Below are 27,990 nucleotides of genomic sequence, written 5' to 3'. Positions count from 1 at the left end.
GGTGCTGCTGTTTCCTGTATTAGCAGCGACCCGATGACTGTGGAGTAAAATCCTCCATGTTTCTGTGTTTTTGGTTAGAACAGTTATCATGACGTTCTTGAACCGTGACTGTAAAAAGCATGAAATTGGCCAGATTTAACTCTTTAACTTTAATTGGAGGAAGCCAAATCTGGGAAGTGGTGTGCTGAGCAAAGATCACGTCTGTCGGTGTTCAAACGCAGACGTAATCTTTGCTCAGGACGCACAACTTATCTTTAAAAACACACCTGAATGACTCTTTGACTTGAAGATTTCTGTGGTGTAGATGGAGACTCTGCTCTGAGCACCGGTAATAATTCTCATCTAAAATGTTTCCAGACTAAATTCCTGGGTAAAAACTGGGAGGTCGTTTAAAAAAAATGTCAGCGGTACACAAGAGAAATATATAAACCCAGTGCAGTTTGTTTTCTTCTGAGTAGAGGTTAGTTAGGGCAGCACAGGTGTCTGTTTTATTTGTGGTCCATGCAGAGGCGTTTGAGGACAGTCTGCAGGAGCTGTCTGGATGCTCTGCTCTGCTTCACTTCAAAGTGTAAGAACTTTGTGAGCTCTAGAAAGGAGCGAAATGAAGAGAAACAACATGTTTTCACATTTATTGTCAGTAGTGTGGACATGGTGAGTTAAAGGGTCACATGACTGCTGGCTGACGCTCTCGTTTCTCTGCAGGACGACTGAAGCTGACGGCCTGACGGACTCCGTCGCTGCAGGACGGGCTGCGGGGTGTCAGCCAGCACCCCGAGGCCTCTGCCGCCTCCCTGCTGCTCTTCCTGGATTTATTTCCTCCTTAGCCGACGACAGGAGCGGCAAAAGCGATCAAAGACCGATGGAAACTTTACAGGACAGGACGGTCTTAAATCTGGACAGACTGTCATGAGACGATTGGACTGCTGTGACGTCTGATACGAGCTGACGGGACTCGCGTTCCTCCGTCGGGACTCAAAAAAATCCTTATTAACCCTGAAATCAGTATCTGCTCTCCAATCAGTATTTCTCATCGTTTCTTTGTTGCACTTTAAACTTTTAGATCATTTTCTAACCTGATGATGTGCATAGATGCATAATGTGTTTGTATATTTATGTTTGACATGCTTTAATTTTTTTCTTTTGGAGAATGCGGGCACGTGGATTTTTCCCGTTTTTGTTTTTTTTGTGATCCAAATTTAATTTTTTTTGTCTTCATCTGTTTTTAATCTTTTTTCTCTGCACCGTGTTCGATGGAGGATTTTGAGGCTGAAACCTTAAAGTGTACTTTTTTTTTTTTTCATAAAGTTGAGATAAATTTAAGTTTTTTTTCACGTGTGTTGTGTTCCCATCTGTAGTTTCTGGAGGCTTTCCTCCTTTATCTAATCAGGGTACTCCACTGATCCTAAGCTGTCCAATAGGACGTGAGCAATACGAGGAAGTCTTCTGCTCCTGTGGACGTTCCTTTTATTTCAAACTTCCTTCAGCTTGAAGAACAAAAAGACTCAAATTGTATCTAAACTCATTTCTTCTCTGTGCGCTTCTGCTGTCATCTCTTCACCTGTTTGGAGAAAACAAACCTCCAGGAAACCACTGGTGACCTTTGACCTGAGACAGAACACGTGTAGCTGTTGCCGTGGTGCGAAGTGGACTGTTAGCTGTAGCTGTAGTAAACAGGAATGCTTAGAGACGCGATGAGCTGCTGTGTGTTGACCTGATGATCAAACTCTGCTTGCTGTTTTTGTTTTTGTAATTACTTTTTAATAAACGCTCCAGAACAAACACACGTCGCCATCGTGTGGACACAAATATTTAAAAGAGCAGTAAAAAGGAGTGTTTGACACACCATCACTGTAGATTTGAAAATGACATGACCAAGATGTGAGTTGAGTTAATCTAAAGGGCGTTAATAAAACGACTGAATTAACCACTTTTTTTCCCCCTAGCACCACTTTCAGAATCAAATAACTGGACAAACTGAGCTGAGTTTGTGGATTAAACCTCATTTCCTGTCTTTGCCTCCAATGTTCCCACAGCTTAAATCACATTTAAGGAACGCATCAGTCAGGAAGGCTTTAGACAAAAGGTGAATGATCATTTCTACCTGCAGTAATTGGCTCCAACTCGATGTCACCTGTTGTTGACACCTCAGTTCCTCAGGCTGGCGGAATAGGAGAAGGTGGGCTGCAAAGCGGCTTGCAGGTGCAGAGATTTGTTTAGGATGTGTAGATTTGCCAGGGCGGTCACAGAGTTTGGCTCGACTGGATTAATTAACTTTGAGGTGCTTCAGGACGTTTCAGCTCTCACCCAAAATACTTTTTCACTCCTAACCGCTAACGCTAACCTTGGAGCTGGTCCTGAGAGTTGTCATATGACTCATTATAGACACGTGGAGTAAGGTGCGAGTCTGGTGTGATTGATGAATCCGGTGGCTGATAGCTGGCGCTTGTAAATAATTTCAGGTGGACACGGAGAGACCCAGGCGTTTAATCTCTAGTGTCAGCTGCTTTATCTATAGAGACGCCATCGTTCAGCTTCTAGATTTGAAAAAGTTTTTTTAGATGTGAGACGGGAAAACCCTGAATGATTGGGAATCTACAGACTCGTTTTAATAATTCAATTCAATTTTATTTATAAAGCGCCAAATCACAGCGGTCCTCTCATTGGAAGAGCCAGCGATAACTGAACTCAACCATGCTAACCTTCCCTCCTTTGCTTTAGCTGCCACTGGCTGTGTCCCAATTCAGGGTCTGCAGCCTCAACGATCCTCAAGGGCCGCGTACTTAAAGACCGCTAAGGCCGGAAGTGCGAGGCTTGTGAAATGGGACGGTCTAGCCTCCGTTGCGCTGCCCAGGTTGCCTAGCAACCATGATACTAACAGCTGGAAACGTTTCATACAGCTTTGTTTGACAGAAATGAAGGAGAAAATCTTTTGTTCATTTGTTTGTTTCTACATGAGCTTTGATCATTCTCTGATTAAGGTCAGCTATTGAACGGCGTATATTTTAAAGTAAAGGCTTTAAAACCAAGTTAGTACAAACGTCACTAATGTCACATGACTTTGCCGACATGTGGCCAACAGTAATGTTTTAATGTTCTTCGTTATTAAACATTTGCACATAAATAAGTGACATAATATTCAGTACTTACTTAAAGTTTATTCCTCGGGCGCCCCTCATCCGCCGTTTTTTTTCGGCAAAATTATCCACACCCACCGCCGCGCTATGAATTCTGGGATATGTTGGGCCACGAAGTCTACACCGCCACGTCCTTAAAATTCAGGGAAATGAAGGACGCGTTTGAGGGCCGCATTTCGAGCAGCCTTTGAATTGGGACAGCCTTCGTCGCGTCGCTGTGACGTAATCGGCCTTAAAATGCGGCCTTTAAGGCTGCAGACCCTGAATTGGGATACAGCCACTGGGTCTATCACCAACCCTCAGTTTGTGTTCAGGAAGTCAAAAGCATGATCAGCTGATTTGGGGTCAGCTGATCGACTCGACTGTTGAATATTCTGGGTCTTGGGTTGCTTTCACAGAACGTTTTTGGTTGTCCAGTCAATGATGCTGGAAATCTGTTTCTGTCCCAGTAATAAACACCGGTGACTCCGCCCACACACACTCGGCTGTGTGCTTCAGATTTTGACCAGTTTTCAAACCTGTGCCAAGCTGTTATCTGTATTTCAGTCACATATTTTACTATTTTAAATAAATTGTAGTCGTTTACAGAAGCAAAAGGATCACCCGACGTGACTTTCACACGCTTGGCTCTAAACTGATGTAGAAATGCATGTTGCATTTGAGGTCTGCAGGAAATCTGAGACATCAGAGCTTCTGGTGCATTCACGAGTCACTCTGAAGAGTACAGTAATGTGAAGAGTGGTTTAAACGAGCCGTTTCCTGCTGGCTGATCCTCTGAAGTGATATTCACGCAGAAGCAAACTTTATTCTAACTTTATTTTGTCTTTATTTAAATAAACAGCTGTACATGAACACAGTGGAGAGAGTGAACGGTAGAAAAGTGAAAACGTGCGCACAGAGTCCGAGCTGGAGTTTGTTTTTGGCGTTTTGAAATCTGCGCAGAAAAGCGTCGCTGGGTTAAACATGGCGGATTCAAACGTTCACATCAGAGCGGTTTGTCTCTGTCCGCCGAGCTTTACTCCGCCTTTCAAGAATCGCTCGTGTGGTGCAAACCTGTGAGCACTTTTTAAACATGCAAACCTCTGAAGGCACATTCCCGCCGGCGCCTCCGTACGAGACCGAGACTCCTCCCTGATTTGAGTCCCGACCCGCTCGTTTAGCGGCGGCGGTTTAATGTCTCGACTTCCTCCGAGTGTCGCTTAACGTCTTCAACATTAAAACGTTTCTTCTTCTGTGACGGAGGCCTCAGGAGAGAGTCGTGACAAAAGAAGGACACGCAAAGTGCGGGGTCTCGCGAGTCGGCTGATCCACGGCGCCGCCCTCAGGGCGAGTCGTCGAGCGGCGCCATGAGCAGCTGCAGCTCTTTGAAGGTGCTGCCGTGACGACCGACCTGCGTCGCCTTGTTCTTCACGATGTTGCTCAGGTTCTTCAGCTGCTTGCAGCAAACTCGGCACTTCTGGTGTCTGGAAGCACAAAAACATCAGAGGACAAAGACGTTGGCGAGTCTGTCCGATTAAAACGGGTTTCCTTCAGTGATCGAACAAACCGCCACTGATGATGATGTGTTGCTATGAATTATGGGACATCTTTGCTCCAGTGTCTCGTCTGATTTACATGCTGTGGACTGACCGTCGCTGGTTACAGTTAAATTCATTTTATTGTGAAGGTTCCTGTCGTCTGAATACTACACCAAAGGTGGTTTAATGTTTCCTTTTTTACCTCCTTTGGAGGAGACACTGAAGCATCCTTCATTCTGCCCCACCTCACTAACACGCTCTCTCTCTGAAGCTCATCTCAGGAATAACGTCCTTTAACCTCAGCAGCCTGTGTGCTGCTGGCGAGGACGCAGGCCCTCGCCAGCAGCACACAGCTGACACCTGCTGGACAAACAAACGTACTACAGTCACTAAAATACAGCTGTGGCTCCTGCAGATGCACAGACTGCAAAGAGGAGACCTGGAAGGGAAAAGCAGCCGGCTCAGGAGCAGGAATCAAGTTTCTGGGTTCGAACACGTGTGTCAGACGTCTCCTTTAAAAACATTTAAAAGCGTTTCCTCCTCAGAGTAATCTGAGTAATCAGCAGATTGATTGATGGTGCTGCTAAGTCAGTCGAGCAGCTGTTGAACAGATGTGAGACTCACCGCTCCTCTCGTGTGATGTCGACCCCGACGGACGGCGTGGCCTTTAGAGTGTCCGAGATCAGCGTCCAGAAGTGCTTCATGACGAGTTTCAGAGACGTGCAGCCGGTCTGTATGTAGCTGAGGAAACGCACAGAGAAGGAAGCTGATTGGATGATCGAATTACAAACACAGTGACGGCATCGGGGCAGGTTCAGGTTCAGGTTCAGGACGGGAGGAAGCGGAGATCTGCTCCACCTCCTGACAATCAAAGTACTCCAGGTGACCTCAGGTTACCAAACAGGAAGTGATCTTTGTTTTTACTTAATGTCTGAATTAGAGTCATCAGAACTCATTTCTCTCATTGTAATGGTGAAACCCACAAAGTCATCCGTCACACAAAGATGCTGACGTTGTTTTAAAACGAACCCTCTGCCGCTGAACGCTCGCGCGCCGTCTCTGGACAACAGAAAGTTTACCTCGGAGCCGCTCACCTCTCGTACTTGCTCTGCAGCAGTTTGTCGAGCTGCGGAAGGACGGTCGTGCACACGTCCAGCTTCCACAGAGATCTGGAACAGCAGCACAACATCTGGTTTTATACGTTCATAAAGGTCAGCAACCCGCAAACAACTGCAGGTCAAAATCTTCAAAATGAAACTTAGAAGACAAATAAAAAATAAAAACTTCATCTAATAAGTTTCAGTGATCGGAAACAGAACAGACTGAAAATATGAGCTGCGTAGAACGATTCATCTTCATCAATCGTCAGCTTCTTTCACTGTTTCTAGATTTTTGGGGTTAAACTAACAAAGAAAGGTTTTGTTTTTGAATTCCAGTGTAAATAAAGGTTTGTACTTGTATAAAATCAGAAAACTTCAGGCTCTACAGTTATTAGTCATTTAACTTGACCGGATAGATGTGTGAAACTCTCATCCCTGAGGAGCAGCCAAGCCAAGGTGTGACTTAGGGTTCTCACAAAGATGTAGAAACAGGTTTGTGTGTGTGTGTGTGTATACCTGTTTAGACATCTTTGTAGGACCGAAACTTGAAATGTTACTATACTTGTGGGGACCAACAGTCACCTGTGAGGACAGAGTGCCTGTCCCCACGAGCTTGAATGCATTATTGAGGCTCAAATCCTCAGGGTTACGAGTCGGCGTTCATTTTTCATGGTTTGGGTAAGCAGCTCTCTAAAGCAGCGGTCTCCAACCTTTTGTGCGCCACGGACCGGTTTATGCCCGACAATATTTTCACGGACCGGCCTTTAAGGTGTCGCGGATAAATACAACAAAATAAAACTAGTACTGGTACCGAAGAAAAGAAGATTTATTCATAACACACGTGAAAAGACCCAGGAAAACCGAGTAAACGATAAAAACGATAACAAAATAACGCTGAAAACTGATAAAAACCCTGAAAACTATACATTTTCGCGGCCCGGTACCAAACGACTCACGGAGCGGTACCGGTCCGAGGCCCGGGGGTTGGGGACCGCTGATCTAAAGCATGATGTCAATGAGATGTCCTCACTAAGATATGAAAACGAGCGTGTGTGTGTGAGACTCACGGCTGGGGGTTGATGATGTTCAGGATGTCCACGACTATGGACGGATCACTCATGGAGACGGCGGTGTCAAGAGCGATCTGCACACAAACAAAGAGCAGAAAATATTTTTATTGACACAAACGAACTGAAAACAAAATAAAAGCAGGACCTGCATGAATGAGCTGCCCAACGGTCATGACCTTCACACACGCGCGCCAGCTGCTGGTACCGGCGTGTCAGCCTCACCTTGATGCCGTCTCGGGTCCACACCCCTCGGACCGTCTGCAGGTTCTTCAGTCGGCTGCTCAGCATCACGCACATGGTCTCGTGACCCTTCTTCATCTGGGTCAGCGCCTCCTCGTCACTCAGGGCTCCGGATCTGTGGTTGGGTGAAGACTGACCGACCACACACGTTCAGCTTTATTCTCATCATCAAAGCTGTCGCGAGAATCTAAAAACACTGACGCGCGCACTCACGGGCAGGAAGTCGGCCACGTTCAGCCCGATGGGCTCGTTCCGGGCGCTCGAGATGATTTTAAGCTGCGGTTTGGATTTGGCCGTGGTGACGGGGGGCTGGGCGGGAGCGGGGTGGCCGGAGGACACTGTGCCCGCAGCTGGAGGGGATGGACGCTTCGCAGCGGAGATGACCGTAGGCTCCACCCTCACCACGGGAGTGGAGGCAGCCAGCGGAGGACCCTTTAAAACAACAGACACGAGCAGGCACAGCCTTTACTCTCTGATCTCAGCTGTTAACACTGTTAATAATGACAGAAATAAGAAATTATTACAAGATAATTTCTCACACATCGTTTTCGTTGTTAATTTAGACTCAGACCAAAGTCACACGGCTGTCAAAGGTTTTAGATGGTTTTGAATTAAACTGATTTTCTGAAGACAAAGAAAAATCTTTAACTAAAGAGAAAACAGAGCGGTTGGAGGACTTTGTTGTAAACAGCAGGTATTTGAGCTCTGATAGGTTCGTTCCATTCATAGTCCGCCGTCCTAAGGCGTCCATGTTTCCTCACAGACACACGGCTGCAGCTGCTGCGTTCACTGACCTGCTGTTTATCAGGAAAAGGAGACTTCATGTCCTTCAGCTGCCGGCTGATCGCCAAAATGGACTCTGAGCAGAAGAAGAAACCATCAGGAAACGACCACTAACCACAAAACAGGAGCTGAAACACCTCCGTCGTGTTTTTGTGTCGTGTTTTTGTGTCGTGTTTTTGTGTCGTGTTTTTGTGTCGTGTGTTTTTGTGTCGTGTTTGTTTTTGTGTCGTGTGTGTTTTTGTGTCGTGTTTTTGTGTGTCGTGTGCGTTTTTGTGTGTCGTGTGTGTTTTTGTGTGTCGTGTGTGTTTTTGTGTCGTGTTTTTGTGTCGTGTGTTTTTGTGTGTCGTGTTTTTGTGTCGTGTGTGTTTTTGTGTCGTGTCGTGTTTTTGTGTCGTGTGCGTTTTTGTGTCGTGTGTGTTTTTGTGTCGTGTGTGTGTTTTTGTGTCGTGTGTGTGTTTTTGTGTCGTGTGTGTTTTTGTGTGTCGTGTGTGTTTTTGTGTGTCGTGTGTGTTTTTGTGTGTCGTGTGTGTTTTTGTGTGTCGTGTGTGTTTTTGTGTCGTGTTTTTGTGTCGTGTGTTTTTGTGTCGTGTTTTTGTGTCGTGTGTGTTTTTGTGTCGTGTGTGTTTTTGTGTCGTGTGTGTTTTTGTGTGTCGTGTGTGTTTTTGTGTCGTGTGTTTTTGTGTCGTGTGTTTTTGTGTCGTGTTTTTGTGTCGTGTGTTTTTGTGTCGTGTGTTTTTGTGTCGTGTGTGTTTTTGTGTCTCGTGTTTTTTTGTGTCTCGTGTTTTTTTGTGTCGTGTGTTTTTGTGTGTCGTGTGTTTTTGTGTGTCGTGTGTTTTTGTGTCGTGTGTGTTTTTGTGTCGTGTTTTTGTGTCGTGTGTGTTTTTGTGTCGTGTGTGTTTTTGTGTCGTGTGTGTTTTTGTGTCGTGTGTGTTTTTGTGTCGTGTGTGTTTTTGTGTCGTGTGTGTTTTTGTGTGTCGTGTGTTTTTGTGTCGTGTGTGTTTTTGTGTCGTGTGTGTTTTTGTGTCTCGTGTTTTTGTGTCTCGTGTTTTTGTGTCGTGTGTTTTTTTGTGTGTCGTGTGTTTTTGTGTGTCGTGTGTTTTTGTGTGTTTTGTGTTTTTGTGTCGTGTGTGTTTTTGTGTCGTGTGTGTTTTTGTGTCGTGTTTTTGTGTCGTGTGTTTTTGTGTCGTGTGTGTTTTTGTGTCGTGTGTGTTTTTGTGTCGTGTGTGTTTTTGTGTCGTGTGTGTTTTTGTGTCGTGTGTTTTTGTGTCGTGTGTTTTTGTGTGTCGTGTGTTTTTGTGTGTCGTGTGTGTTTTTGTGTCGTGTTTTTGTGTCGTGTGTTTTTGTGTCGTGTGTTTTTGTGTCGTGTGTGTTTTTTGTGTCGTGTTTTTGTGTCGTGTGTGTTTTTGTGTCGTGTGTGTTTTTGTGTCGTGTGTGTTTTTGTGTCGTGTGTTTTTGTGTCGTGTGTGTTTTTGTGTCGTGTTTTTGTGTCGTGTGTTTTTGTGTCGTGTGTTTTTGTGTCGTGTGTTTTTGTGTCGTGTGTGTTTTTGTGTCGTGTGTTTTTGTGTCGTGTGTGTTTTTGTGTCGTGTGTTTTTGTGTCGTGTGTGTTTTTGTGTCGTGTGTTTTTGTGTCGTGTGTGTTTTTGTGTCGTGTGTTTTTGTGTCGTGTGTGTTTTTGTGTCGTGTGTTTTTGTGTCGTGTGTTTTTCACTGTCGAACACACGATTTATTGTTCGTGTTTCATCTAGAAACTGAAACGGCGGCGGCGCGTCGTCTCCTGATGTCTCACAGAAACGTGAAGCTGTGCTGGACTCACCGTCCTCTGGAGGCGCGGGAAAAGGCTCCGACATCTTAGGAGGAGTGCGAGCTGGAAGAGAGGAGAACGAGGAGAAAATAAAATGTGACGACATGAAAACAAAAGGCATTAAAAGAAACGACGAGAGGTGCTTCGTGTCTTTGTCCTCATTAGGATGAATATTTTAAAAAGGCACAAAGAACCAATCAGATCCTCCCATCCTGTTCGGCTCTTACAGCGAGTGATGTTTACTCCTCCCACTTTTCAAATATAACCTGCTTCTCAAAATCAGCCAGAGCAGAGCTGATGGTGATGCTGCAGGTGGATCAACAGGTGAGGAAATGGAAGCTTTCAGGAAACTAAACACAGATGTTGTTGGTGCAGCGTTGATTAAAGATGACCTCAGCGTCCTTTTCAATAGCAATAATTCACAGATCTTGTTGTTTGTACGTATAACTGTATTCTTTATTCAACAGCTGAGCTGCGACGCTCTGGCTCCACCTACAGATGGCGTTCTTTGGCTGGAAGATGGCCTTGTAGTCCTCGGGGTTGTGGATCTCAGCAGACGACAGCTTCTCGTCCGCCTCGTCCTCGCTAGGGCTCCGCCTCTCGCCTTCGGGGCTCCGCCTGTCAGACTCTGAACGGTGCTTCAACCTGATGACATCACAAACATCTGTTTGTTTGTTTTTTAGAAGAAAAACTGCAAATTTTTTACTTTATTTACTTTCTGGAAGTGAAACTTTTCCACTGAAGTCAAATACGATTTTTTACACATATATATATATATATATATATATATATTTGTTTTCTATATATATATTTGTATCTACAGGAAAAGCCGAAAAGCCGAGCTGTGATAAGAACCTTGTTTCGGCTTCAGAGAGGATGAACTCTCTCTTTGACATGTGATCTGAGTGTTTGATGAATGAAACCAGTTGCTCATGTATAAAACTTTAAATCCAGGAGTCAGTATTTGCAGTATCTGGAGTATTTTCTCCTGTCTCTCAGTGTGCCGTACCTAGGGCTGCTCAATTAATCAAATCTTAATCTCGATTACGATCTGGGCTTTCAACGATCATTAAAAATGACTGAGACGATTATTAGCGCCTCCCTCGTGCTTTACTCTCGTGCTGCTCCGTGTGGCAAATCGAGCGCACCTCTCTGCATTTCGAACACGCGTCACAACAATTAAGAGCAGCGGTCCCCAACCTTTTTTGCGCCACGGACCGGTTTATGCCCGACAATATTTTCACGGACCGGCCTTTAAGGTGTCGCGGATAAATACAACAAAATAAAACTAGTACCGGTACCGAAAAAAAGAAGATTTATTCATAACACACGTGAAAAGACCCAGGAAAACCGAGTTAACGATAAAAACGATAACAAAATAACGCTGAAAACCGATAAAAACCCTGAAAACTATACATTTCACACCTGAGCCTCAACTCTCGCGACCCGGTACCAAACGACTCACGGACCGGTACCGGTCCGAGGCCCGGGGGTTGGGGACCGCTGATTAAGAGGACCCGAGGGAAGCTCGGAAAGCTAAGCAGAAGTTATTTGGAGAGGAGAGTGACTGCTGTTGGTTGAAAAGAGGTAAAAAAAACTTGAGTGGTGTGGAAACATTATGGGTTCAGTCAGACGTGGATCAAGTAGACACAGTGTGTAAACTGTGCTTTGTGTCGTAGCTGCACCACAGAGCAACACTGCAAAGTTCACTAAACACAGATGTTTACATTTTTCATTTATTTTTATAGTGCAAACATTTGCACTGTCATCAGTATTTGCACTATTTTATATTATTTTTGACAATCTTTAAAGTCATTATTCAACACATTGTTATTGTTAAATAAATATCGTCAAATAATCGAGATCTCAATTTCAGTGAAAATAATCGTGATTATCATTTTTGCCATAATCCAGCAGCCCTAGCTGTACCTCTGCGATCTGCAGGTGGTCGTGGGTCTCTCGTAGTTCTTTCGCAGCGCCGCTCCTTTGGGGTCCTTCTTCGGCTCTGTGAGCGGCTGGTCGTCCTGGATGATCCCCTGGATCACGGCGCCGCCGCTCTTCTTTACCCTCTTCAGATCGACCACGTAGGACGACACACTCGACAGCTGATGAGACACGCCGATCTGACATGTGGAGAAGGAGGAAGATTAAGATTACCTAAAACTTCTGCACGGTACCGTTACTGAGCGGTGGGCGAAGCTACACACCAGCTGCTGGTTGCAGATGGCGAGGTCAGACACCTTTCCCCAGCTCACCGGCACCGCGTCAAAGCAGCGGTCCGGTTCCCAGCCGAAGACCCGCAGCGAGTCCGTGGCGCCGCTGTACAGGCAGGAGCCGTCTGGGCTAAAACATATACACCTGAAACCACAGGGACAGGGGTCAGAGGTCAGAGGTCACATTCCAGCTACACCCTGCTGCAACGGGAAAAACTCACCTGACCGGAGTCGTGTCGCCCTCCAACGAGCCGATCATCGTAAACTTCTCCAGATCCCACAGCTTGATGGTCCTGCAAACACATGCAGAGTTCATACGGCTGCAGCTCATCAGACACACCTGTAGGTGTTTCATGGTCAGGTGAAGACGCCACGACACGGCTGAGAAACAGGAAGTGACCTCCAACAGACCCACGGTCAGTAAATGAGGAGAAAGAGAAAAGAGGAACGAAGGGAGGCGGGGCAAAGCACGAACAAAAGAGGGGAGTGGAGGGTGAAGTGCACCTCTCAGTGCATCATGGGAAGTCCCCAGGAACCTGAGGGATGGTTAGGCTCACATAACCCAGCTCTAACTATAAGCTAAGCTAAAGATCCATCCATCTTCATCCGCTTTATCCGAGGCCGGGTGGCGGGGGCAGCAGCCTAAGCAGAGAGGCCCAGACCTCCCTCTCCCCAGCCACCTCCTCCAACTTATCCGGGGGAACACCAAGGCGTTCCCAGGCCAGCCGAGAGATATAATCTCTCCAGCGTGTCCTGGGTCTGCCCCGGGGCCTCCTCCCGGTGGGACATGCCCGGAACACCTCACCCAGGAGGAGCCCAGGAGGCATCCTTGTCAGATGCCCGAACCACCTCAGCTGCCTCCTTTCGATGTGGAGCAGCAGCGGCTCTACTCTGAGCCCCTCCCGGATGGCCGAACTTCTCACCCTATCTCTAAGGGAGAGGCCAGCCACCCTTCAGAGGAAGCTCATTTCTGCCGCTTGTATCCGCGATCTCGCTCTTTCGGTCACTACCCACAGCTCGTGGTCATAGGTGAGGGTAGGGACGGGGCTTTAGCTTAACTATAAGCTAAGCTAAAGATACTTTCTTCAATTAATTATACAAATATGTGTTTGAGTTACTTCTTATTCTCATAAATGAGATCAATAAACTGTTTGAGATAAAAATGACTCTGCTCCCTGTTCTGTCCTTAAAACAGGCCCAAAACCTACAAAATGTCTCATTTCTTTGACGTGACATATTCAAAGCTTTAACGGTGGATCCATCACGATCACATGACAGTCGGCACAAACTAGAGCTTTGCCTGCTCGTGTAACTTATAAACTGTGTCTCTAACACCAGGTCGGTGTCCTCAAATGAAACATAATAATCAATTTAAATGATTAATGTTGGAATACTTATTTATACTTCATATGCAAAAATAAAGAAATGATTAAATACTGAGTGGACTTGGATGAGTTTTCTTGCTGGTCGTGTTGGAGAAAGGATGAGTTATTATTTCCATTTTATTATATTTATATTATATTTCCTGTTTACTTTTAGTTATAAATGTATGATTTAGTGGCACCGCAGAGGAAATGTAGAAGACACAGGACATGTATGTGGAAAAAGTAAAAGAATTTCAGACTAAAAGAAAAAATGCCACAAACAATCAAACTCAGCACCAAAATAAAATCTTGGCGGCACAGAGAGAGGACAACCTCGCGCAGCCTCCGAGCTTCATGAAACAGAAAAACTAAACGAGCCACAAACTGTCACAAACGCTGATCCCACTCGTGAGTCGCTCCTTCAGCTCCGAGCTGCTGCGTCTGCGAGCGCTCGGCCCGCGGCGACGTACCTGTCGGAGCTTCCGGAGGCCAGCAGGTACTCGTTGGGGTGGAACTGGACGATGTTGACGGCGGCGGTGTGAGATTTGAATTCCGTGATGGTTTTCCCCTGAGCCAGATCCCACAGCTGATGGAGACAAGAGGACAAGGCTGAGGTCATCGAACAGGAAGAGAGCAGAGCTCACCTCCTTCAGCCAATCAGAATGAGCGATTTTATTACAGGATGCTGCCGGTTTGATTTGCAGAATAAACACATCATGTTCACACTTTTAAATTTCCAAGATGCTCTCAAACGGCCGAACATCAGACCGCTGCAAATGAAACGAAACTTAATTCTAAACATCGATGAAATGTTCGCCTAACGAGTCGTTACAGCTTCTTACTTTATTTAAATAAATGTAACTAAACCTGGGTCAAAAAGTGTCCTGAAAACTATTTTATGAATTTTAAAAATCCTAAAACACTGAAGTGATTCAACAGACGGACTTTTTAAAACCATTTTAAAATGCAGAAGAAGAAGAAGCGCCTGGAGAAGCTTTTAAACAGTATTTGAAAAATGTGACACGTTGCATGAAGGCGTATCTGTCTCATTACACAGTTTTCACGTATGTAACTCTTCACAAGCATTTATTTTTACGTTTCTTTTTTTAATGCTAGTTGATGATGTTGAATCGGACCAGAGCTTGTTTGGCTTTTGTTGCCACGGTTACGCTGCAGAGCTTCGATCGCTTTTTTCCTCCTCGTGTTGTTTAAACTGCACGAGCAGTTTTAAACGCTGCGCAGCGTGGCCGACGCAGCGTGGCCGACGCAGCGTGGCCGACGCAGCGTGGCCGACGCAGCGTGGCCGACGCAGCGTGGCCGACGCAGCGTGGCCGACGCAGCGTGGCCGACGCAGCGTGGCCGACGCAGCGTGGCCGACGCAGCGTGGCCGACGCATCGAGCGTCCTGCAGGGCTCTTTGGTCTTTAGCAAGTTGCACAAGTTGAAGGTGCTCGCTAGAATCTTCTGTACGAAGGGTTTCTGCTGCTCCTGCTTCTCCTTTTAAAGAGATGTAGAAGGAACCAACTAATAACCTGTTACCTCGAAGTATAACATGTTTTATCACAACGCCCGAATATATGAAAAAGTCAAATTTCATTTTATAATGTAACAATTCTGTCATTGTTTTCCAACTTTTTTAGATTTTGTATATAACTTTTTGCATTAAAATATTCATTTAAAAAAATAAGATAAAATAAATAAATAAAATGTAGAAGAATCTAAAAATGTTGCGATTCTATCGCTCGTTTTATTTTAAGAAGATTTTTTCTTCTTTTTTCCCGTCTCATTATTAGATATTTAACTAATGAAAGTCTGATCTCTGAGCGGCGCCTCGTGTGTTTGTGGTGATGAGTCAGGACAGAGAGTGACACACGTGACCACCAAACATGAACCAGGACCAGCTGGAACGTTTTAACGTCATCCAGCCTTCTGCACAGTTTACATTCACAGCATCGTGTAACTGCTGCAGGTTATAGTTACTCTAAAGGTTTCTCAGCATCTACTGTTACAGAGTCAGAGTTACCACAACATGCAAGTACCGGGAAAAACAATCCTTAAAATATATTTTATTACATTAAAGGTGAGACGCAAAAAAAAGAAGCTTGTAGGTCAGATGAGGTCGTACCTTGACGGTGCAGTCGTCGCTCGCTGAAGCTAACCACTTCCCATCAGGACTGAAGGCCAAACTCCTCACAGCCTGAGTGTGACCCTGCAACACCAACACAAACACTGGTCAGATTTTTGCTATCGAGACTCATGTGAAGCTTTTATTTTGAAGGAAAGTAGAAGCCCCGAGCCTGGCTCTGGAGTTTTTCCTTCCCACTGTCGCCAAAGTGCTCATAGGAGGTCATATGATTGTTGGTTTTTCTCTGTGTGTAGATCTTAAAGTATAAAGCGCATTGAGGTGACTGATGTTGTGATTTGGCGCTGCATAAATAAAATTACATTGAAGTCTCTCAGTTCTTTTAAATGCAATAATCCGTTTACTGTAAGACTCCATAAAAGCTCCGACTGACACAGTTTAATCCGAATCATTCTGAGCGTCCTCGGCTTTGGCTCACAGTGACCACGTTTCAAAAATCAAACATCAAAAATCTGTCAGAAACCTGAAAATAATCACACGGTGCTGCTTCCAGGTCACGTGAGGTGAACTCATTTGCATAAAAGATCAGATTCCACTGAAGCAAATGTCCACGTGACACTTTATTAGGTCACCACAGGTGTGTGTTTACCAAATCCACCTGCAGCCACTGTCCACCTGTTAGAAACGTGCACCTGGACTCGACCGGCCTGTTATCCTGAGAACAAACTTACCTTATATCTGAACACGTATCCTTTCCTCCGCACGTCCCACAGCTGACAGCAGCAACAGAAAAGAAGAGACATTTCATTAGAGTGGATTAAGACTTCAAAGATGTTCTCACGCAGGAAAGCACGCCTACCTTAATGTTTGTGTCCATGGAGCTGGAGGCCAGGAAGTCTCCAAAGGGATGGAAGCCCAGGCTGGTGATGTTGGCTTTGTGTCCCATCAGAGTCCTTAAAACTGAGCACAGGAAGCAGCACGGTCACCTCTTTGCATCTCTTTCTAACTGCGCCATGTTTTCTAAAAGACCCAGCTTAGGTGCATTAAAACGCCTCTGCGTGATGGGACGGACGATTATTCTGACTGCGGGGTACAACATCCTCCGGTACAGCCTGAGACTGAACACTAGGGCTGCACGATTTTGCATAAAATGAGAATCACGATTCTCTCACGATTTTCTTTTCCAGTATAAATATTTATTGCACTTATTAACTGCACATCAACTTTGTAACAGTTGAGACTGAACATAAAAACAACAAATAAACATAAAAACAACAAATGTCTCACATTTTGTGGTTGTCGCAAAATGTTGTACTGCTTGAAATTCCGTCTCCACCGTTGCTCGACACTGCGTGTATAGAGCAGGTAGAGCAACAATAGAAAAATAGTTGCAGCACTGTGTAGCGTTTGTCTAGGGTGTTGATCATTTTCCTAAATCCCTCGTTTTGCACAGTGTTGATGGAGCCATATCTTTGGTCAGGTGATAAGTAATAGCCTCCGTAATTTCTTTGTGCCTGCGGGAGTTCGACGGGTATAGGGAAGCGCTGTATAAGGTTCCCGTTATTGATGTTTGGGTGGTTGACCGGGACGGATTTTCTCCAGTCACTTTCTCGTCATCCCTGACGTGCTCTCCGTTGTTTTTTCCCTGCTAATTTTAGCATCACACGGCACAGCTTCTGTATCACGTGGTATAAGGCTCCGCCCTCGTCATTTGTTGAGCAGGAAGAGTGAGCGCTTGTTTTCATGCAGATTACGTCCCGGATCAAAATGCGGTACAATCGTCGTCTTTTTTTTTTTTTTTTTTGATCGTTGTCATTTGGAAATGAGATCGTACATAAGTATGAATCGAGATCGCGATTTTCTAACGATTAATCGTGCAGCCCTACGGAACACTGAGGAAGCTGTAACAATTTTCAAAATAAGAGTAGATGGAAAAATACTAATAATAACATATACTCAATCAGACCGACGTACTATATTACATCATGTGGTATGACGGATGTCCTGTCTGTGTCCTCGAGGCAGCAGAGGTGGAAGAGCTCATAGCTCAAACTTTGCACTCAGAAATTTAGAAAAAAACTAATAAAAAAAGCAAAGTCGTTGATTTTAACATATTTCAGCTCTTTGTGTGTCATATTTCTAATCGACTGGTTCGCTCACTTCCCTTCTCTCTTTGTCAGTGTGAACCTTTTGTCCACCACTGATCTAAAGCACCTGTGCAGATAAATTACGCACACAGACAGTTTAGAGGCCGTGAAGCTTTGACTAAAAAGCCTCGTAGCCACACAACAGACAGACTCTTACTCTTGGCAGCCTCCAGGTCCCAGACTCGTATTGAACCTGACTGCGACCCGGCGACGACCTGCTCCTCCGACACGTTGAAATGGATCGACTCCACTGGGTTCTTGTGACCAGTCAGACTCTGAGAGGAAACACAGTCGAAACAGACGTCATCACCTAAAACTGCACCTCGCTCCTTTCTCAAAAACTCAAAACACAGACATATATTAAATGTTAGTGTTAGTGCAGCTGCTGAGGGACACCACGAAATAAGCCCACCTTCATCTCCTGCTTTATCGTCCCCCTGAACACTAATGGAAACCATCATTTCCAAAATGAGCTTCATCTTTTATTCAATAAGACCTGAAAACAGCGACTGAGACCATAAAGCCGTCAGGAAACTGTTTACTGAGCTCAGAGATCAGGTGAGGAGGCGGCTCGTTTACTCACAGACTTCTATTCACAGTCAGAGGAGTCGCCCCCTGCTGGACATTCATGAAAAACGCAGGTTTAAGCTTCACTTTTCAGAATTCAAATCTACATCCATCCTTTATATACAGTCTGCGCTCTGCCATGATGCACTACACACAACGTAAGAGGTCAGGCAGGTTAGTTTAGTTGGAGGAAGACGGCGAGCAGAGGAGGGGAAACATGAGTCTGTTTAATTCCCATGGAGCGAACTCTGTTTTCATAATTTAATAATCAGAAATCAATAATAAAGATAAGATAAGAGGTGGTGACAGGAGAGAGGCAGGTGTGGGCGTCATGACCTGCAGACCACAGAGGAGCAGCAGGTAAAGGATGGCTTTGAATCTGCTCATGTTTCTAAAAAACCTCGACGGAAACCTTAAAAATTAGAAACCCGTCGCATTGAAGGACTCACCATGATGCAGTTGGCCTTGCTGACGGCCCAGATGTTGACCCTGCAGTCCTCTCCTCCTGTGGCCAGCAGGCGGCCCGAGCTTTTCCCCAGAGCCAGACAGGAAATGGAGCTGGAGTGAGCCTCGAACTCCTCTGTACGGCAACGAAGGAGGAACAAATTCAGGTCGGGCTGGGCTGCCGGACGGGAAGGGTGCGATGATCGTTTGAGTAACTTTAATACTCACGAAGGCGCCATGCGATCTTGGTAGTGCTGGAGGCAGCCATACTGGTCATACTGGGAGACTGGCTGCTGTGTTTGACGACTGGACCCCGGCTGAGGTTAATTCATGAGATGGACATCAGCTCCTCATTTAGTGTTTGCACTGAGCGTCAAACACCTGCAGGAACACAACACAGTGATAAATAAGTCATAGAAGAGAGAAGATATATAAAACCGTCTCAGTCTCGCCTCTCTGACGCTGAGCTCTCATTTCTACTCCCAGTGAAGACGCCAACGTCTTCAGCTCGGCCTCCAGGTCTCACTACCACCCTGTAAACCCTCCCTTTCATGCTGGCTGCCGTCCTTCTGTCACAAATCACCCCTGAAACTCCACCTGCACACTTCTTCATGTCCCTTGTTTTGGATGGTCGACCCCAAGTATTTAAACTCATCTATTATTGGAAAACACTGTATACAAGCCAGAAGCCAGATGATAGAAGTTAGTTAAACTGCAGGAAGGTCTTAAAGATATAAAAACCTTGATGACCGTTAATATCCTACAAATATGGTGTCTAACCAGATTCTTACTCTGGATTAGGGATGCAACAATACCAATTTTTTCAAACCGATACGATACCGATACTTGGATCTGAGTACTTGCCGATACAGAGTACAAAAACCGATACTTCTACCACACAAACAAATACAATGAATTGGAAGACAGGTTTTATTTTATTCTCTGCCGATAAAAAATAAAATCTAAATAAAAATGACCACAAAAAAATTTCAAGTGAAAAATAAGCACTTCTGTTAAATTATTGCAGAGTCTCCACATTGTAATTTTACAAAATATCACTGAACTATTGGCACTGTCTCGAGCTTTCAGAATAATAAATAAACACTTCTGTTTGGAATAAAATAAATACAAATTAGGTTTGAGAATAAAATAAACTTTTAAATTGTTGCAGAGTGTCCATAATGTAAACAAACAAACAAAATAACGAAAGTATTCGGCATTGACGAACAAACTCCTCATCTGCCCGCGGATCATCAGCCCACTGTGCCGTTAAACCAAGGACTGACATCGCGCACACTGCTTGTCTTTACCTCTTCAGAAAGTTTTGGCACCATTATCTCCCTGATTTTCCACAACCGGCATTGGCTGGTCATCCAGAGCGATAAAATGAGTCAGAGCCTCTGTTATTTTAACTGCCCGTGGATTTTCTCTTGACATTTTTCGTCGCTTTTCCAAAACCTGAGTTAAAGTTGGCTGTTCCACACTGCTGACATTTTGTTTAGCCTAGCTACAGCAGCCTCCAGTTTCTCTTTTTTATCTGGAGCCGCCAGTCTCACTCGCCTAACCATGTGCCTGTTTAGCGCGGGATGTCCCCCGCCATTACCTTGGCCTCCAGTAACACTGTGAGGAACCTTGGAGTCATTTTTGACCAGGATATGTCCTTCAACGCACATATTAAACAAATATGTAAGACTGCTTTCTTCCATTTGTGCAACATCTCTAAAATTAGAAATATCCTGTCTCAGAGTGACGCTGAAAAACTCGTTCATGCATTTATTACTTCCAGGCTGGACGACTGTAATTCATTATTATCAGGAAGTCCTAAAAACTCCCTTCAGTTAATCCAAAATGCTGCAGCAAGAGTCCTGACAGGGACTAGAAAGAGAGAGCAGATTTCTCCTGCTATAGTCTCAGGCTGCTGGTGGATTCCCATGATGCACTGTGTTTTCTTTTCCTCCCCTCACTCCCACACCGGCCCCTCCCCGAGCGTGGTTCTTCTCGAGGTTACTTCCTGTGACATTAAGTTTTTCCTCACCACTGTCACCAAGTGCTTGTTCATTTTACCTTTATTTATACAAACAGTCCTGAGACTCAACGCCTCATTCACAAGAGAGACCTGTTTCAAACAGGTTAATAAAATAACTTATTGAATATTTTACCAAGAGTCTACACAGTCAAACTAAAAACAAGATTCCCAGTGATGATTTCACAAAACCATTTATGCGTCTTTTAAAGTCTGTGAGCAAAATCAGCTGAGAGCCTGAAATCCTTCTGTCATGTAATCCATGAGGACGGGACAGGAAAGGAGAATAGCTTCTCTCTGTGGTCTGAACAGTGAGTGCAAAGAAGTCCTGAGACCACAGATTACAGGTAATCTGACAAATAGGAGACGAGTAAACCAGAAATGAATTTAGAGACAAAATGCTATCAATGAACCGTCCTGCATGAGGCTAATGAGGACAAATCAACCAGTGAATATAAAGTACAGTGGTGTGCTAAAGGTTTACAGCCGGTGATAAATCTTAATGCCAAAGTCCAACGATCCATTTCTAAGAAAAACAAAACTCCAGCTTCAGCCTAGCTTCAACAGGAACTCGATGTTTGTAAGAGTCCACAGTAGGGCTGGGCGATATGACCCAAAATTCATATCTCGATATTTTTTACCTGGACGGCAATATAAGATATATATCTCGGGTTTTTTTTTTTTAAGCCATAAAGTAAGAACAAAAAGAGAGTTCTTAGTCAAAGCTGTGTCCCAGATGTCACACAGGCACTTTTATTAACATAGAGCAGATGTACATAAAATTTACTCAAAAATAAATTATCAGCATTTATTAAATAATCATGCTCCATAAATAAAAGAAAACAATGTTGTTTTTGTGCATAACAAAAAGCTCACAATTGTGCAGTCAAAATGTAAACTAAAAGACGCAGAGCATAGTAACAAAGACAGATTTCACAGCTGCTCTGTTCCCAACTTCTACTGTGTGACTGACAGCATTGAGTTTGAAATCCTCTTCGTAACCACGTCTCTTAACAGGTGCCATTTATGGTCCTTATACACAGTAGGGTAATATTACGTTGAAGCACAGTACGTATCACTCCGCGAGGCTCCTCGGTAGTAGTGATGGGATTTCCGGCTCTTTTTAGAGATCCGGCTCTTTCGGCTCGGCTCACTAAAAAGAGCCGGCTCTTTCGGCTCCGAACCGGCTCTTCAGGTTGTTTTGTTGCTTTAATTATTTAATCATTAACAATAATATAAAATTATGCAGAAAAGGAATTACTAATGTAAAAAAAGTGGTTTTATTTATATATGTTTATATATGGCCCCTAGAGACAAAGCACGTACAAACTCTAAAGCATATACAAACTCCAAAAAGCACGTACAAACTCCAAAACACATTTCTAGCGTTTACTGAACTTCCAAAACAGAGCTACCCCGATCACTTAAATTACACAATTGAAAACATGTGTGTATTGTTTGTGTATTTATAGACAAGCACTCATATTTATTCAAATAATTTTAAAAAAAATTACCTGTTACTACCACACACCAAATCCGGTTGTTGATACTTCCTGGCTTGTGTAGCCACTAGGTAACAAAAGCTCAACACTGCGCCCTAGAAACCTGGAGCACTTCTGTTGTCTTTTGTACGTGTTTTGGAGTTTGTACGTGCTTCTGAGTTTTTACGTGTTTTGGAGTTTGTACGTGCTTCTGAGTTTTTACGTGTTTTGGAGTTTGTACGTGCTTCTGAGTTTTTACGTGTTTTGGAGTTTGTACGTGCTTCTGAGTTTTTACGTGTTTTGGAGTTTTTACGTGTTTTGGAGTTTGTACGTGCTTTGTCTCTAAGGTCCACCATAAATATACTTTATTTATTCACTCCACATAAAATGTAATAAATATATCATATAATACAAAAAATAACTATTTACATTTTAAACTTTTAACTATTTAAATTTTCAGCTTTTTCCTTTTAAACAAATTTAACGTGAAACAACACAAAACACTGCAAACCACAACACAATTAAATATAAATTAAAATATTAAAACAAAAAGAAGATGCACATTCTCTGTCATATGGGCCTGCATGATTTCTGAATCCTTTATCATCTGCAACTGAAAATAGCGGATGATTACAATACCTTTCTAATGTGACGTTGTTGTCCCTGGCTCTTTCTCTCTGGCTCTGTTCCCGTGCTACTGGGAGTGTAACTAACGCCCCCCCCCCCTCTGCCCAGCGCAAAGTACAGGCCGCGCATGCGGAGTTTAGCGGAAAAAAAGGGCGAGAGAGAGGGTGAGAGAAAAAAAAACAAAAAACCTTACGGCTCCCAATAAGGAGCCGGGTCGCGTCGTTCACTTCAAAGAGTCGGCTCTAAGAGCCATTTCAATCGCGAACGACCCATCACTACTCGGTAGCCGCAATGCTCTGACAATCCATCACGCGGTGCAGCACCGTAGCTTAGCAAAGTCGTACTAAAACATTTTTTGACAGATTGCTGAGCGCTGTGTACCACATAAAATCAGTTCGCGGTCATCAAGCACAACCAGAATTCATACATAAGGCGCGCTGTCAACTTTTGAAAGAACGAAAGGATTTTAGGCTGTGCAGCGCCTCTGGGCTGCATGGCGTTAGCGTGATTAGCTCGTTAGCGTGGTTAGCTAGCTAACACGTTGAGGGCGTCCAGCCCCACGCACGGGGCAATGCGCAGTAACTCGTTAACGGAGATTTGCCGTGTCCATCTTGTAGTGATGGGATTTCCGGCTCTTTTTAGAGATCCGGCTCGGCTCACTAAAAAGAGCCGGCTCTTTCGGCTCCGAACCGGCTCTTCAGGTTGTTTTGTTGCTTTAATTATTTAATCATTAACAATAATATAAAATTATGCAGAAAAGGAATTACTAATGTAAAAAAAGTGGTTTTATTTATATATGTTTATATATGGCCCCTAGAGACAAAGCACGTACAAACTCTAAAGCATATACAAACTCCAAAAAGCACGTACAAACTCCAAAACACATTTCTAGCGTTTACTGAACTTCCAAAACAGAGCTACCCCGATCACTTAAATTACACAATTGAAAACATGTGTGTATTGTTTGTGTATTTATAGACAAGCACTCATATTTATTCAAATAATTTTAAAAAAAATTACCTGTTACTACCACACACCAAATCCGGTTGTTGATACTTCCTGGCTTGTGTAGCCACTAGGTAACAAAAGCTCAACACTGCGCCCTAGAAACCTGGAGCACTTCTGTTGTCTTTTGTACGTGTTTTGGAGTTTGTACGTGCTTCTGAGTTTTTACGTGTTTTGGAGTTTGTACGTGCTTCTGAGTTTTTACGTGTTTTGGAGTTTGTACGTGCTTCTGAGTTTTTACGTGTTTTGGAGTTTGTACGTGCTTCTGAGTTTTTACGTGTTTTGGAGTTTTTACGTGTTTTGGAGTTTGTACGTGCTTTGTCTCTAAGGTCCACCATAAATATACTTTATTTATTCACTCCACATAAAATGTAATAAATATATCATATAATACAAAAAATAACTATTTACATTTTAAACTTTTAACTATTTAAATTTTCAGCTTTTTCCTTTTAAACAAATTTAACGTGAAACAACACAAAACACTGCAAACCACAACACAATTAAATATAAATTAAAATATTAAAACAAAAAGAAGATGCACATTCTCTGTCATATGGGCCTGCATGATTTCTGAATCCTTTATCATCTGCAACTGAAAATAGCGGATGATTACTATACCTTTCTAATGTGACGTTGTTGTCCCTGGCTCTTTCTCTCTGGCTCTGTTCGCGTGCTACTGGGAGTGTAACTAACGCCCCTCCCCCCTCTGCCCAGCGCAAAGTACAGGCCGCGCATGCGGAGTTTAGCGGAAAAAAGGGCGAGAGAGAGGGTGAGAGAAAAAAAAACAAAAAACCTTACGGCTCCCAATAAGGAGCCGGGTCGCGTCGTTCACTTCAAAGAGTCGGCTCTAAGAGCCATTTCGTTCGCGAACGACCCATCACTACCATCTTGTCGCTTGCAGGTGAAGCGATGGGGGAGGAGGGGGAGTTGTGTTCAGTGAAGGAGGGGCGAGGCCGAGTTGCGTAAAGACAAAAGTGGACGAAAGAGAGGCAAACTTGTGGCTCCACAAGTATAGTTATAAGGTAACATAGACTATATCGATATAAAGGATATTGTCACATCTTATATCTCGTATATAAATATATCGATATTTTTTTAAAAACTCGATATATCGCCCAGCTCTAGTCCACAGCTTCAATGTTAATACCTTGAGAAGATACAAGAGAGGGAAGTTAGGATTAGGGTTAACGAACCCTCTGAGAACACAACTGTGGTTTTTTTATAAATGCATTTCAAAGACAGCCTTAGCAGAAACAGCTGTGACTGTGTATGATCAAAAGCTAACTGCAAATGTTCGAAAACCAAGTAGATACCAGATTATTACCATAATTAATCATCTACGTAAAAATAGGCAGTTGCACTTAGATTTCGTCCCACAGCACTGACATAAATAGTAAATAACACAGGTCCCAAGACAGAAGCCTGTGGCACTCCATCAGTCACATTTAAAAAACTGGAAGAGAGACCATTAAACTGAACGGCCCACTTCCAATAACCTCTGACATAAAACCCCACGATCAACAGTGCCGGAGGCTTTCGATCAATAAAAAGAGGGGTGCAGTATTTCTTTGCTTCCAGGGCCTCGTAGGTATCATTGAGAACTTTACATTTTAAACCTTTAAGTTACAGTACTGGAGAGATAAAATATCATTTTCATTCTGATAGCTCTAAGGTTGATTATTCCTCAGCCATTAAAGAATCTCAGCTAAAATACAGAGTTTGCAGATTGGTTCATAGTATTACCATCCAAGAATCATCACCTTTCAGGAGGGCAGCACAAAGGCACACTGGGATCTCTGCTGACATGTTCAGATGTATGGAAAGATTAAAAATATAAGACGCTGGCTCATCTATGATGTTTGCAAGCAGACACAAGAAGAACGGAGACAGATTGTCTGGACCGGTGACTTTTTAATGTTAATGCTCTTCAAAGCTGTCAGAGAGAGAATTTATAGTCTGCCAAAATGTCCCAGGGACTTTGAGACTGTCAGTGGTTAAGATCAGAAAGTAATCACATTTGGATTTCCTAATAGAAGCAGGGCTGCTTCCTGTCCCGCCCTTTCACTCTGACCTGGCAAAAAGCAGCATGTTTGTCCACAAGGTAGATAAAACTCTCAGAGTAATATTTACAAGCTAAGTTAAAAACCGTCCATCAATGTAAAACTGACCCAATCCATTAAGTTGTGACAAAAGGCTTTAAATTCCTGTTTGTGATGATGCTCAGAGCTCGCAGCACCAACCACGCAGCGATCAGTCAAGTCGCTGGTAAAAACTGCTGTGGAGAAATTATGTGGCACATTAACCAAAGATGATTTATCTGGGGAATAATGTGTGTGGGGCCTTAATCATTTGTGTTAACAGTGTGCCTTAAAATAATCAGACACAGGAGAAAACCGATCCCAATTAAAATCACCTGCCAGAATGATTTCATTATAATAGCTGAGCCAAAGAGGAGAAGGTGCCAGGGTCGAAGTCAACAACAGCTAAAGACCTAGCTTTATAAAAAACTGCCACACTTCTGCCTTTCTGAGACAGCTTGAGCGATACATTTTAAATGCATAAATTCCCACATCTCACGTCTCAGAAACAATTATTAATTCGGCACTACCTCCGGTGCTTGCATGTTAACCTTTCCACTCGTCTCTCTCTCATTGTGTGAATGAGAGCGAGACGAGTGGCACGTTATCCTCTTCGGTTCAGCTATTTTCCTCCTACTGACTTTCATTCCTCTTGTGTTCAGAGCATACCTCGACCTGCTCCCACTGCAGCTCACGGTGTCATCTGCAAACATCACGATCCACAGAGACTCCTGCCCGGCCTCGTCTATCAGCCTGTCCCCATCACCACAGCAAACAAGAAGGGGCTCAGAGGAGATCCCTGATGTAATCCCACCCCCATCTTGAACCCATCTGTCATTCCTACCACACACCTCACCACTGTCTCTCTCCGTCCTCATACATGTCCCGCACCACCCTCACATCCTTCTCTGCTACTCCCGACTTCCTCATGCAGTACCACAGTTCATCTCGTGGTACTCTATCATCTGCTTTCTCTAGATCCATAAAGACACGGTGCAGATACATCATCAACAACCTCAAAGCAATCGCACAATTCAAACTCCTTGAGAATTGTGAATTGTACTTTAATAACATAATTCTTCACCTGCAAACACAAGATTTTACAAATGAACAAACAGAATAAATCTTGTTTGGTGTTATCAGGTGATGTCAGTTGGTGTCTGATATTCATTTCCTGCTATAACAAATATGGGATAAATAAGATATTTCTCATCCTCATCAGCACCTTCATCTACATCCAAACTGTTAGATAATATCTATTTTTCTAACACAAAAATAATATTTAAAATCTGCAAGAACCTTCATCTGTTACTGTCTGCAGACTGAAACGATCATTTCTGTTCTGCTTTATGGAAACTGGCGCATTTTCCTCAGATCATAACGTATATGAAAACACTGGTAAACAAACTGAGCAGTGCTGTTGTGGTCAGGAGTGTTTGCTCTGCTCTCCTGGAGCTTCAGCTAACTTCAGGTAATCTCATTAAGGTTCTTCATTAAGCTCATTAAACCACAGACGAGCTCATGTTCAGACTAAAACACCAGAGGAGGTCCGTCTGCTCCCCACTTTAACCCGTTAACTCTGACTCTGTGGCAGGTGCTGACCTAACCACCCGCCGTACCGAGCTCCGGGCTAACGTTAGCCGAACACTGAGGCCGGGCGTCAGCGTCAGGAGCAGCGGCTCCCCGGCGGAACCTTGACCGAGCAGACGCAGTCTGGCGTTGGGCAGCTTACCTCCGTCTGTCGGTCACCGACGGACGGCTTAAAGTTGATCCGGTGAGACGGCGACAGCAACTTGTTGACGGTCCGTTTACTGCTCGGCTGCAGCTTAGCAACTGAATCACACACCTCACTTCCGCTGACGTCATTACCCTTTTTCTCCAAACAACTTTATTAACAAATACGCTTGTAAGTCATGACTGTAGAAAACGATCACTAGGTTGAACTTTTCAGTAGCGCCGCGGTATTTATCTTAAATTTCCATTTCTCCAGATTTGACAGGTTTCTCTTTGTTTTTATTTTTGTTACGTTTGCCAAACTTTTTCTTTTTTCTCAAATCTTTTCTGGTAAACTTAGATTTTTTTTCCTTATAATTTTCCCCTAAATGCATCTTTTATTTTCTTGTGATTAAGTATTTTTCCCCTCACATATCTGTCCCTTTTCTATTGTAAATTTGGTTTTTAGTTTCTCATAAACCTGGTTACCCGGCCCCTCTAAATTTGCCTCTAATGTTTTAAGCTGCACTGAAAGAAAAGCAGCTTTGTAAGAAAATGAAAGCTATCTAAAATGACATTGTGTATTTACAAAACTAAAA

General features: G+C 43.8%; 2 protein-coding genes across 17 annotated transcripts in view; one reads left to right on the top strand and one right to left on the bottom strand.

Annotated features, from left to right (window-relative positions):
* The window catches only part of kifc3 (kinesin family member C3), a 42,026-nt gene extending 40,243 nt beyond the window's left edge, over positions 1 to 1,783 (top strand). For 10 of the 14 annotated variants that reach the window (XR_014874819.1, XR_014874802.1, XR_014874805.1 and 7 more), the window contains one exon: positions 2 to 1,783. Coding sequence is in view for 3 of the 14 variants with exons in the window: in XM_085164491.1 (XP_085020617.1) it covers positions 703 to 725 (23 nt within the window). In the remaining 11 variants the exon portion in view is untranslated. The remainder of the gene's footprint in view (position 1) is intronic. The other 4 variants (XM_085164457.1, XM_085164481.1, XM_085164491.1 and 1 more) reach the window with 2 other exon arrangements.
* Positions 1,195 to 27,555, bottom strand: katnb1 (katanin p80 (WD repeat containing) subunit B 1). 3 transcript variants are annotated; one of them, XM_085164566.1, is made up of 22 exons: positions 27,411 to 27,555; positions 26,530 to 26,652; positions 26,348 to 26,431; positions 18,690 to 18,842; positions 18,467 to 18,597; positions 17,608 to 17,725; positions 16,163 to 16,263; positions 16,035 to 16,076; positions 15,346 to 15,429; positions 13,692 to 13,807; positions 12,079 to 12,150; positions 11,852 to 12,002; positions 11,574 to 11,767; positions 10,141 to 10,289; positions 9,657 to 9,707; positions 7,856 to 7,920; positions 7,275 to 7,493; positions 7,044 to 7,193; positions 6,819 to 6,895; positions 5,746 to 5,820; positions 5,276 to 5,392; positions 1,195 to 4,597 (listed from the first exon to the last, which is right to left on the bottom strand). In XM_085164566.1, the coding sequence occupies exons 4-22, from the start codon at positions 18,736 to 18,738 to the stop codon at positions 4,456 to 4,458; spliced, it is 2,103 nt and encodes a 700-aa protein (XP_085020692.1). In that variant the 5' UTR covers positions 18,739 to 18,842; positions 26,348 to 26,431; positions 26,530 to 26,652; positions 27,411 to 27,555; the 3' UTR covers positions 1,195 to 4,455. The 3 variants fall into 3 exon arrangements, with proteins under 3 accessions (XP_085020692.1, XP_085020686.1, XP_085020682.1); XM_085164560.1 differs by having other exon boundaries at positions 26,348 to 26,652; XM_085164556.1 differs by lacking the exons at positions 26,348 to 26,431; positions 26,530 to 26,652 and having other exon boundaries at positions 27,411 to 27,553.
* Between the last annotated feature and the right edge of the window lie 435 nt (positions 27,556 to 27,990).

Source organism: Neolamprologus multifasciatus, chromosome 1, assembly GCF_963576455.1.
Source record: "Neolamprologus multifasciatus chromosome 1, fNeoMul1.2, whole genome shotgun sequence".
In the NCBI taxonomy this organism is placed as follows: domain Eukaryota; kingdom Metazoa; phylum Chordata; class Actinopteri; order Cichliformes; family Cichlidae; genus Neolamprologus; species Neolamprologus multifasciatus.
This window is presented reverse-complemented; position numbering and strand designations above follow the sequence as displayed.

What these genes read in the sequence shown, in the direction of transcription:
- katnb1 (XM_085164560.1), bottom strand. Translation starts at nt 18,738, where the DNA reads ATGACCAGTATGGCTGCCTCCAGCACTACCAAGATCGCATGGCGCCTT. An exon ending in CCATCTGCAACCAGCAGCTG is followed by an intron (nt 11,768 to 11,851) that starts GTGTGTAGCTTC and finishes TCCACATGTCAG; the next exon opens with ATCGGCGTGTCTCATCAGCT. An exon ending in GGACCCGAGACGGCATCAAG is followed by an intron (nt 6,896 to 7,043) that starts GTGAGGCTGACA and finishes GTTTGTGTGCAG; the next exon opens with ATCGCTCTTGACACCGCCGT.